The following is a 12564-nucleotide window of genomic DNA, read 5'->3' as shown; positions in this document are numbered from 1 at the left end:
TATCAGACATGTGGCATTCGCGTCTACTGTGTGATTTTTAGTTACTTCAGTTTATGCTTATTTTGTGTGGTGTTTGCATATTCAAAGTTTAAACAGTGTTCATATCTGGTGTTTGCTGTTCATATTTCATTTATAGTGTTTGAATTTTGTGTATCGTGTTTGTTGTCAGTTTGTGGAATTTGTGCACCCTGGGCTGTTTGTATCTCATGTGTGGTGTTTACATCTCATTTACTGTGTTTATATTGATGTGCAGAGTTTATATTTAATGTGCATGTTGTTTAAATCTCATGTTGTGTTCATATTTATATGTTTATAATTGATGTGTGCAGGCTGTAGAAAATACATGGCTTCAGAGCTTTAATCATTAAATACCTATGGATAAATTCATAAACCACTGAAAGTAAGTCAAATTGTATATGCGACTGGTATTGGATTTGATCATTTAAATTGGATTATTTAATCAGTGCATTGCATTATTTAACTCATTTAATATTATTTCATTGATTTCTTTAATTCATTCCTGGAGCTGCACAATGCTGCCGCAATTCTGAAAGTACTCAGCTGTCACGTTCAGCTACCAATAGGTTTACTGAATATACAAGGAATATAAAAAAGGGCCAAGTACAAACACTTAAAAAGTAAAATGTTAAACTGAAAAGTGTGTACCGAGGTCTTTCACTCCAAGAAGTGCCACATTTTGCCACCTTTACCTTCAGGGGCATTTGCTTCCAGTGCTGTCCTGCTGTCATCATCTCCACGTCCTGGGACTCCATCCTTGAGCTTCCCTGGCAATATGGCCACTTCTCCTGGCTGCCCTAATACCCAGCGACTCATCTCAGAAAATCAAGTTAAACGGAAAGCACAAGATGTACTCCGAAGAGCTACTAGTTGGAATTTTTCTGCATCTTCTGTAAAGATGAAAGAGAATTTATGTCTTTGGTAGGCATGTGCATAAGGCCAGCAGGTGGTGTAGTGATTAGAGCCTTTTCCATACCTCTGTACATAGAACAGCATGTTTCTCTGGTGCCAAACACACCTGGATCACATGGGCTCACTGGTACCCTGGACAAATCTGGCGTATTACTGTTCTATCTTCATGCGTTGCTACCTAATCATTTCCTATAACTGGCACTCTTCTATATCCTAAAAAAAATACCATTTCACGATACTTTTTTTATCCTCGTGTGATCATGAGACCACAATCTTCTAAGAACTTCATAATGCAATTATGCATCATAATTACAGTGACAGTAAAGGATCAATACAACAGCACTTTCTTCCTGAACAACACCTTTAAAATTAATTTCTGTCCAGTCCATATCCTATTAACTTTGGCAATGCCCCCCAAAGCATCTTATTTTCATATGCAAATCTTTTTGGAGCAGTCTCTATTCTTCAGATAATATTTTTCCCCTCATCTTTACTTTATCTGGAATAATCGTAATATAGAGGAATAACTCTTTTTTTTCCATAACTGGTTTAATAACATTTTGGTGGTTGCACAGCTCCTCGACTCAAAAGGATTGAGTTTGACTTACTAAGAGTTTCTATCCATACATAGCTTTCTGGTGACTTCCAGAGACTTTGCTCATGGATGTAATGAATGCCTCTCCTTAGTCCCTCTCTTGATCCCTTCATGTAAGGTTTGATCCCTGTGAGTCTCCCACAGGGAAGACTTTCTCATGCCTGTACACTGAAAAGAATTAAGAGATTTGACCACAATTCCCAACATAATGTCCTATTAGAACAGTTGTGCTGGAAATATTAAGCGGAAAAAGCTGACTGTGCCATTTGTTTTTAGTATCTTATAAGCTAAGGGAAGTTTCATATAAATAAAATCGTATAATTCATAGATCCGACTCAGCTAAAAAAAAAAATCTATGTTTTTAAAAATTTAAAAACTTTAAGATGTTCTTTTTGTGAGACTTGCCATGGAACTTCTCTACATTTGTTCCAGACCTGTTCATACAGTCATTCAGTAAAGATCTTCTGTGTAATGACTTCTCTTTATTATTTAAAGAGAAATAAAGTACTCCTTTGTTCCTGTATTGATAGGAAGAGATAAAGGATTATCTATTGTTCCTATTTGATTAATCTCTGTGTTTTACTGGCGAAATTTCATAAGCGTAAATTTAGTAGCAAAAAACGTTCATGGTGATGTCAAGGAGTCTATCAATACTATCTTTACCTGTATTAAATTTAAGCTTTAAGAATTTAAGACTACTGAACTGTGCACATATACCTTAAACTTTTTGTGTACTCTGTTCTGTTTTTGTTCCCCTTGCATTTGTTCTGTCTTGTTCTACTTTTGGGGGGGTGCGGTGGTACAGCGGGCTTGGCCAGGTCCTGCTCTCTGGTGGGTCTGGGGTCCAAGTCCTGCTTGGGTGCCTTGCATCCCATCCTGGGCGTGTCCCTTGCACCCTGTGCTGCCGGGCTAGGCCCCAGCTTGCCGCGACCCCACTTGGGACAAGCAGCTTCAGCCAATGTGTGCGCATGTGTGTTCTACTTTTGTTGTCCACATAACATTTCTTTTTGTTTAGAATTTGTATTAGTTTATGAAGAAATAAATTAAGAAACACAACAGTAAGGTTAAGGGTTAATCAGGAGCTCCTCAGAAAAACTCCCAATGATTTTCTCTTTTGTTGTTTATCTTGGTGGCGTGGCGGGTTTGGCTCGTGCCCACTGTGTGGCGGGTCTGGGGTTCGAGCCGTTTGTGGCGTTTTGAGATGGATTGGCATCCCATCCTGGGTGTATTTCCTCCCTCTATGGCCTTGCGCCCTCTGATGCCAGGTAGGCTCCAGCTCACCGCGACCCCCACTTGGGACAAGTGGTTGTTGACAATGGTTGGTTGGTTGTATGACTAGAGCTGTCTTTGGATCTGAAGGTTGCAGGTTCGAATCTTACCTACTGCTACAGTGTCCTTGAACAAGGTACTTAACCTAAATTGCCCCTGTAAAAATTACCCAGCTATATAAATGAGTAAATCATTGTAAGTTGCTTTGGATCAGCTGAATGAATGTTAAAGGTTCTTATGGACCATTCCATCACAGTGAAGTGTGACAAGCAACGACTTACACCAAATTCATACCTTCAGCTGGTCTTTCCTTTGACACTCAAAATTATGACAACATGCATTTTGCCAAAAAAATCATAGCTGGTAGATTACTGGATTGTATTTGCTTGGTAGTAAATAATAAAATGTAAATGTAATATTAATTATAACTGTTATAATTAGTGCTGCTATAATCGTGCCTATTTGTGTCATCAATATGTTGGAAAGTCAACAGGATACATTAACAGTCAATAATTAACAAGTTCCTTCATAAATTACAAGAGCAGCACAACTGGTGTGAGACAGTATGAGTAGTTTTATACCGCTACCTCTGCGTGTTCTAGGAATATCGAGTGTTTTCAGGTTGATATCCAGGTTGGTTATCAGAGGGACAGGTTCTACTCTCACAGGTTCTTCCACTCTGTCTCTTCCTCTTCCTTTCTCTCTCCCTTTCCCTCCCTCCCTTGCCTAATCTCTCTCTTTCTTCCTCTTACACCCCTCTCTCTCTTGTTCGTCTTCCACACTCTCTCTTACTCGCTCTCTTCCTCTCCAATCTCTATTTTTCTTCCACTCTCCCACTCTGTTGCTCTTTCTCTTGCCCGTGTGCCATCTGGGTGGCTGCCAGGAGGGCGGCGCTCAGGGATGAAGGTGAAAGTGCCTGTGTCTCCATGCTTCTTCCCAGGACACAGAGCCATTCAAAAAGTGCAGCTGAGCCTCCCTCGCCAAAGCCGCAAAACAAATTACATCCCCCTGGAAAGTGTTCAAGACGCAATATTATATCATCTTGCCACATAGCAGCTAAAACAACCAGCAATATATATAATTGCGTACCGCTTTCTGCGTTGCCAGGTTGCTCACTCTCTCTCACACGTGCCACTAGTGGTTCTGCTCAGGTCACACCGGCTCGTGCTGCTGAGAAGCGGTTCATGTTCCACAGTTCCAAAAGTATAAATGTTGAGTGTCAAATGTCCCAAAGCAATGATGTCATGGGGACAGTGAGGTGCAGGGCGTCTGTGCACACTGATGTCAAGGTGACACTGGGGAGTGTGTCCTTCAGCGGCGCTGCGGGTTCATCCTCTACACGCCTCCCACAAGCCCCCTTCAGCACCCGCAGTCCTCCCTTACCTTGAACTACAGCGGGGGAGTGTGTGTGTGTGTGTGTGTGTTCCCAGCAGCAGAGCGATGTCTGTGTGCAGTACTGTACCTCTCTGCTGCAATCTGTGTTTTACACTGTACAGTCTGTGTGCTACTATGATATTGCCAGTGTGTAGAATAAGAGTAAAATATGATTACTGTGCGAGTCAGTTCAATACGGACATGCAGGCGTGGAGTGTGTGTACTTCTGCATCAGTGTTTTGCATTCTGGGATAGAACAGCATGACTGGGTGTAAGAGACCTGGTGGCAGAAACCATGAGCACCGAAAGGACGGTCCCTGTCATTAAGACTGTAAACACTCATGTTACACTCACACATGCCACACACTCATACTAACACGACGTAAGGGATAATGAAACAGCAGCAAGCCATGCCAATATGCTCCAATGCTTGCCTAAAAATGCTGCTATTGCAGCAAAGTACTGCAGGATGGCCTTTTATGCAACAGAAATGTATGAAAGGACAGTAACTCAACCCTGAAATGTTCCCAGACAATTTAACCAATAAACTTTACATTCAATAAATCTTACATCTCCTATATAAACTAATAATTTGCCCTTTCTTTATGCATTTACATGTGTTTGGGATGTTGAGTATGTAGCTTCATATGTGTTTTTGCACCGCAGACCATATTTACTACTTCACAACAGCAATTTCTGCTGTGTGAGTGAGAACCATGGACAAGAGTCATGACACACACACACACACACACACACACACTTGCTTAAGTCGCTAGGCCCATGCAGTGTTGCGGCGAGCCGGAGCCTAACCAGGCAACACAGGGCGCAAGGCTGGAGGAGGAGGGGACACACCCAGGACGGGACGCCAGTCCGTCACAAGGCACCCCAAGTGGGACTCGAACCCCAGACCTGCCAGAGAGCAGGACCTGGCCAAACCTGCTGAGCCACCGCACCCCCCTTGACAAGAGTCATGCTTCATCCAAAAATTCAGAACAATAAGAAGATAATTGTTATTATAGGGGCAACTGGTAGCGTAGTGGTCAGAGCTGCTGCCTTTTGACCCAAAAGTTGCAGGTTGGAATCCCACCTCCAGCTGTAGTACCCTTGAGCAAGGTACTTACCCTAAATTGATCCAGTTACATTACCCAGCTGTATAAATTGGTAAATAATTGTAAGTAGCTTAACATTGTAAGTCACTTTGCAGAAAAGCATCAGATAAATGAATAAATGTAAATGCAGGCAGTGGCGACCAGCTGTGGATACTATACAACAGCACTGACTCCTGCGTGAGCTACCAGCTCCCACTCTAGCAGTGTATATTTCATACAAACAAGAGGGAAAAAAAATCATAATGAGAAAATGACATTGGTACAGAGAGCAAAAGCCAAGAGAAACTATTTCAGCGTTGGATTTGTTCTGCCTTACAACGCAGTAGCCAAGGACGGCGGACGAAGCCTGGAGGAGCAGAAAGTTCAGCTGAGGTGTACAACCGATGCCTTAAGCAGTGATACTACTGATGCTCTGCCTGTGACATAAAGAATGGAGGACTGGTAAACAAATGAGAAGAACAGTGAGGCTCAGAGACAAAGACACACACTTATACAGAGCTCTGGTCACCGTCAAAACATCACGCCACCCGCTAACTGCTCTTCAGTCCTCAGGCGGCCCGCTCGACAGCATCCTGCCAAGGACTGTGCTGCACAGGAGTGTACACTGCTTAATGGCAAAACGTCCACAAACACACTGAAACACATGGATGAAGCTTTATATATTCAGAAAACACAGGCACACACATACATTAACAAATAAAACACACACATCTGCTACTACAATGAAAACCTTACACATGTAGGTACACACACTCAAACACATCTACAGAACCACTTCAAAACACAGGTATAACAGAAGAAAACACGCCAGTGCGGAAACACACGCGGCCTTGTTTACCATAAACACACAGACATGCACGTTCATATACACACACATGCAGCTCCAGCGTATACACTGCTCCCTGCCATCTGTGTTGTGCCCGGTTTTCAGACATGACTAAACGCCACTCAATGGGAGGCTCTATCACCAGCGCCGTTGACTGACACTCCATATTAAGTACTGTATTGTTTTTGGCCATCACAACACACACACACACATTCGGCGCGTCCTAGAGACCACGTACAAAATGTCCTCAAGCTCTACGCAGCTCTCGCGACTCCTCAACGCTTGTGCATCTCAATCTCTCAAATTAGCAACTCTGTGAACTCTTGTTTTTTTTTTTTTTTTAATTTGAAAATGATTCTTTTATTACATGTGCAAAGCAGACACTTCTGTAGAAAACTTTTGACTCTGTTCGGACCTATTGACCCCGGCGCCTGGCTGAAGAACCCAGTCCCAACTTTTCTGATACAAGTCCACATCCTCACACAGGACACCCCTTGCAGCTCAGTAGCTCACAGATAGACAGCAGCTGTGCAGCTGATTTATATGTGAGCCAACATACCGGACCATATGGCCCATCACTGACAACTAACACCGACAACTACAATTTGGCTTCCAGTCAGAGAAAATTTAATCTCGTTATTAATCGGACCTATTAATCATTCTTGGCCAGAGTCGAGTACGTAGTCTTATGTACGACAGGAAAAAGCACAAATAATAAGTAACCTCGGAGCATAGCAACGTTACACTATTGGTTACTGACACTGTACATCACCGATGTTTAGATCAGGATATTTAGGCCGAAGGCAGTTAAGGTCCAACTGTTTACAGGACCTTGGTTAATTTGGTCACTAAAGTGACCAAATTTACGACCACCCTAAAGTTTAAAGCGTTTACATAGTGTGTATCAGCACACTCACTTAGAATGTCAGGACATTCTCACAACAACCGAGGAACATGAGAGAAAAATTTAGCGTCACGGTGCAGAGTACCATCTGACAAAGGGGTACAAGAACCTCCCCTCCATACAAAGACTCAACCAAGTATATTATTATTACATGTTTTCTATTTAGCCAACACTTTTCCCCAAAAGCAACTTATAATTATTTTCCCATTTATACAGCTGAGTAATTTTACTGGAGCAATTTATGATAAGTACCTTGCTCAGGGGTACTATAGCTGGAAGTGAGATTTGAACCTGCAATCTTCGGGTCCAAAGGCAGTTGCTCAAACCACTACACTACCAGCTCTCCCAAGTAGGACCAGCCACTATAAACTCTGGGTTCTGAGCAGCAATAACTCCTGTACTGACACTGTTTTGGGTTTACAGCCCAAGCAGTGATGTCCCACTGCTGATTAATATTCATAAGTGCCCATTTTCCCATGAACACTTCAGATCAAGGAATGAAGGAAAAGTAAACATAAAGCAGAGATAACCGGATATCTCCAGGCCAAAGAGAATAGCTCTTGTATCGCTCTCAACTGTATTTGGAAAAATGTGGCGACTTGCTACATTAATATTTTAGCACTAGAATAAAGTTTTAATGAGAAACAGAGGAGTAAAGCAGTACTAGAGCTGAGAGACACAGTGGAGCGGTATGACAGGTGGACAGAGAAGAGAGGTGGGACTGGGGGACAGAGAACAGTGTAGTAAGGAGGGGTACAGCAGGGAGACAAAGAGGGGAAGTGGAGCAGGAAGGGACAGAGAAGAAGGAGTAGGACAACTGCTGAGGTGATGCGACCGATGTCTTTGTTAGTGTTTACGGGGAAAATACTACAAGAAAGGTGCAGCAGCAGTGCGCCTGAAAAATGGGTTAGAACAAGACATTAAAGACCAAACAGAAGAAGGCAAGGAGACCGCAAGAGTCAGTGGGACTTGCATAAGGATGAAAAGGATTTAAAACTGAACGATTTCAAAACACACGGGAGGAAAACAGAACCTTGAGCAGAAGAGGACACAGCACTGAGATACTGCGCTGGAGGTTTGATAATGTGTAAACCCCGATCGGTCCCACAAGCTCCTCAGTCCACGCTGACCCCTCCCAGCACCCTCGTCATCTCTCCATCCCTCCCAGGGCTTCTTGGTAACATTCCATCTTTTGTTTAAAACCTCTCTCCCAGCCTGCCGTGGCCATTTAAGGAGAAGTACCCCCTGTCCCTTCACTTCCCTGTTCCCCTGTGGCCACCCTCAGGGCCCTGGACAAGCACAAACCAGGGGATGTGTTCAGGTTTGGTAACCGAGGCCGCAGCAAGACTGATGTTACCTTTCATTTTCTTGCAGAGTGCACAGGTGAAACCCTCCTTCACTGTGGGTTTGAAATCAGCTCTGTCTGCGTGGACTTTATGTGTTCTCTCCGTGTTCATATGGAGTTCCTCTGAGTGCTCCGGTTTCCTCCCACACTCCAATGATAAGTATTTGAAAAATGGCTGACTCTAAATCGCCCTTAGGGTGTGTTTGCTGTGGATGGACTGGTGTCCCTTCCCAGAAGTACCCTGCCTCAAGCCCTGGGCTTCCAGAATAGGCTCTGGACCACGGACACCCTGCACTGGACAAACTGTTATATTTAAATGTATTCATTTAGCAGACACTTTTCTCCAGAGAGAAAATCTCATAGAATAATATGAGACCATTACATTAGTATATTAGGTCTGTACCTTCCATATCAGCTACTGATATAGAATGTACAGGAGGTGAACAGAAAAAGAGAAACATCAAATGACAGAGGAGTTTAACTTTGAAGTAACTAAATCACAATTACAAACATGGCCACAAATGTGAGTCATATGAAGTTGACTGTCAATGAGCAGTATGTATCTCCTATAAAAGAGGTCTGACAATTAGCACTTTGAAATGTGAGTTTTCAAAGCCAAATGAGGCAATTAACAAAGAGTCTCCAAAAAAGTTGCCAGTGCCCAAATTGCGGGTGCATCGGTCATAAAACTGCAAAAACATTTAATGTGTACAGGGGAACAGTCTAAAAATTAACGACACTACATGACAAACACAGGCAAAGCGCATCAGCAAAGAGGACCAGCAGTTGCAAACCGAAGCTCACCGACAATGACAGACACTTAACAGGATAGCTACTAAATGCCCCAAAAGTACAGCCTCAAAAATTACCACACAATTCAACCACCACCCCTGTGACCCAGTCTCAACAAAAAAAAAAAAAAAAAAAAAACTGTACATTGTGAGTTTCACAAAAATGGAATTTATGGCACAGCTGAAATTCAGAAACGGTTTGAGTCCAAAGCCAACGCACAAAGACAGACAACCCGGGTTAAGGAACACAAAATCTGGACCCCTGAGCAATGGAATATAGAAATATGGTCTGAGGAGTCATCATTCACAATATTTCCTTCACCCAGATAGGTTCAATTTTGGAGAAAGCCAAAGGATGCCTTAAATCAACAACGTCTGTTGCCAACTGTTAAAAGTGGTGGGGGATCTGTAATGGTATTGCTCCGCATGACTGCATAACAGCCATGGAATATGAGGCCATTTTACAGGACCAGGTGCACCCTGTAGCGCAAACACTTCCCTCGTGCTGTTTCAGCATAATAATGTCCCCATTTAATGAATTCAATTCATTCTATGGCCTCTACAGTAAATAGACTTGAACATGACTGAACCTCAAGTTCTGGAGCACAGAATGCAATGTAGATTTCCACTGCCTTCATCCCTCAATGAACTGAAGGCTTTTCTTGAAGAATCATGCAATATTCCAGTACACAAAGTTCAAGACTTGTACGACAGCATTCCAAGGACTAAAGCTGTTTTGAAAGTAACTCCGAGCACATCCTTGATATCAATATATTGTTAGGTGTTTCTGTAATTTTGTCCACCCCCTGTATGTATTTACTGACATTCCACAGCATTCAGCTACAGCAGTCAGCCAGCCCACTGCTCACTCAAGCCGCGCTGACATTAAACTTGCGGATCTTTGACTTTGAGCTAAAAACCAAACGACTCCGAAAAGTTACATCATACATCAAGTGACCGTTAACTAGCAACGAAGGTCAGCGGCATAGTACGCAGAAGAATATAAATTAAACATTTATGGCTAAACAATGCCCTAGTAAGTTACATTTTTTCCTAAAGTCTAAAACTTACATATGCCCTATCAACATTTTCATGCATGGTAATGTTGTAAATTCCAGTCTACATTCTATGAAGCCAAACTCAAAGAGATGAACTCTGGTTGGGCCACAGCTACTGCTCTGCTAAAGTGGACTTTATGTCAGTTATGGCAATTTTGCTCAGGATGGACCACAGTATAGGTATGATGTAAAACTGTCAGCCCAGATTAACACACCTGCTGAGCTGACTGCTGAGACCCTGGTGAAAGAAGAATAAGCCTCCAGTGTGAACAAACGACGACAGAAAACTTCTGTTCAGCTTAGTAATTATTTAATAAGAGAAGATCACAGTTGTATCGTGTAGCAGCCTGACTTCACAGGCCGTAAGCACAACCCTATCTATGTCACACCACACCGGATCTCCCTCTCTCACATACGCGCGCACGCACACACACACACACACACACACACACACACACACACACACACACACACACACACACACAGAGACATGCATCCACAACTCTCTGCTATACATCTGCTTTTTCTGTCCTATTCCGTCCTTTTTGTGCCTCCGCCCCATGGTTTACTCTTCTTCACATATTGCAGGCACAGTACACTGAGCCTCCTGGGCACATGGATAGAGCACCCTGGATTTAGGCGCACTTCCAGAGGAAGTCATGTCCACCGTCACGTGCCAATGGCACCATACTCCAGAACCAAGCAGACAGGAAACAATAACGCAATAATTGTTGCTGGGCATTACATTTGTCCTCATCTGATGGTTCGTTCATCTGATGACATCCAGGCATTGGGTTTCATTCTCCCCTGGCTAATCCCCTGGGCGAGTGCTACAAAGCAACACAGGACGAAAAAGTGAAGTATTATGTCCCTTTCCTGTGCCTTTCTGGTTCCTCTGGCTCCTCACCCTCATCACTGTACTCATAGTTCACTTCATCTCCGTCATACTCCAGCTCTGCCGCCTCATATTCATAGCCTTTCCCTTCATATACCAGATCCTCTTGCTCATACTCTAACCCCCCCTCGTCATACTCTAACTCTGCTTCATCATATTCCACCACAATCCTGTCCTCGTCTCCCTGTTCCCGCTTTCCTTCCTCCTGAGCCTCCGCCTCCAGCACCCCTTCAGCAACCCCATTGGGCCGATGGGATGGGGCGGAGCTGCTGTGCTTTAGGATGCCATGGATAACCGGCTCCTCTCCTGACCCTCCTGCAGCTGACGCTGCCGCCGCTTCCTCCTCAGCTTCCTTCTCGGCAGCCCTCCGCCGCGCTTCCTTACGCCTGGCCCGAGTCTCCATTGCCTCCTGCGCTCCCTCCCCCACGAGCTCCACCTCCTCCCCGACTTTGGGGGGTCCCTTGACAGGGTTGTGGTCGTAGGAGAAAAGGCGAAGGCCTGGCAGGTGGGCCAGGTTTGGAAAACTGGAGATCTGGTTCCGGTCGAGGTCCAGGATCTCCAGGCTCTCCATGCGCAGCAGCGCACGGGGAAACTCTCGGAAACGGTTGCCATAGAGCCAGAGGCCCCGCAGAGCCTCCATGCGCCACAAGTCAGACGGAAGGCTGCGCAGCCGGTTGTCCCCAAATTGCAGAGAGCGTAGGTGGGGCAGCTCATAGAGCAGGCGGGGGAAACGCTGGAAGTAGTTGCTCTCGACCCAAAGGCAGCGCAGGTTCTGTAGGTTGCGTAGTTCTGACGGCAGACTCATGAGTCGGTTGCTGCCCAAGTACAGGCGGGTCAGATTGGCCAGCTGGCACGCAGCCGGCGGCACGTCATCCAGCTTGTTGAAGTCCAGCGCCAGGGTGCGGAGGACCTGCAGCCGGGCCACCCCAGAGGGCAGCCTGCGCAGGCGGTTGCCGCACACGTACAGTTTCTCCAGGTACTCCAGGCTGCAGACGCGGGACGGCAGCCGACGAAGCTTTCGGTAACTTAGGTCCAGCACCGGGTCTCCACTGGCCAGCAGCTCCTCAACCCCCAGTGGGAGTTCATCCTCCTCCTCCTCCTCCTCTTTCTTTTTCTCTGTCGCCTCCCCCTCCTCCACCGCCGCCCCGTCACCTTCTTCTTCCTCCTCCCCACCTTCCTCCTCAGCTTCCTTCCTTGACGAGTTTCCCATGTCCTTTCCAGCTGGGCCCCCCCCGTCAGCCACGCGACACGGCGGACTTCGGGGTTAGCGCAGCCCCGGCTCCGGCCACATTCTTCAGCTGGAGGAGGATTTCGGGCACGCGGCCGAGCGCCAGCGGGGACATGGTGCTCACTGCGTAGCGGACATCCACGCCGAGCTCCCCGCTACCCCGAGGCATGCGAGTCCACTTCCTCCCCGTGGGGTCAGCCCCCCTTTCAGGGATTCCCCCCCCCCACGAATTTAGGTGAG

General features: G+C 45.3%; 1 protein-coding gene across 1 annotated transcript; it reads right to left on the bottom strand.

The window, feature by feature from the left end:
* Positions 1 to 10762: 10762 nt before the first annotated feature.
* On the bottom strand, positions 10763 to 12306 carry lrrc10b (leucine rich repeat containing 10B). The gene has a single exon (XM_018763492.2). It carries the CDS (start codon positions 12304 to 12306, stop codon positions 11065 to 11067), a length of 1242 nt encoding a protein of 413 aa, XP_018619008.1. The 3' UTR covers positions 10763 to 11064.
* Between the last annotated feature and the right edge of the window lie 258 nt (positions 12307 to 12564).

The sequence above is a fragment of the Scleropages formosus genome, chromosome 11 (genome assembly GCF_900964775.1).
Source record: "Scleropages formosus chromosome 11, fSclFor1.1, whole genome shotgun sequence".
Classification (NCBI taxonomy): Eukaryota; Metazoa; Chordata; class Actinopteri; order Osteoglossiformes; family Osteoglossidae; genus Scleropages; species Scleropages formosus.
This window is presented reverse-complemented; position numbering and strand designations above follow the sequence as displayed.

What these genes read in the sequence shown, in the direction of transcription:
- lrrc10b (XM_018763492.2), bottom strand. Translation starts at nt 12,306, where the DNA reads ATGGGAAACTCGTCAAGGAAGGAAGCTGAGGAGGAAGGTGGGGAGGAG.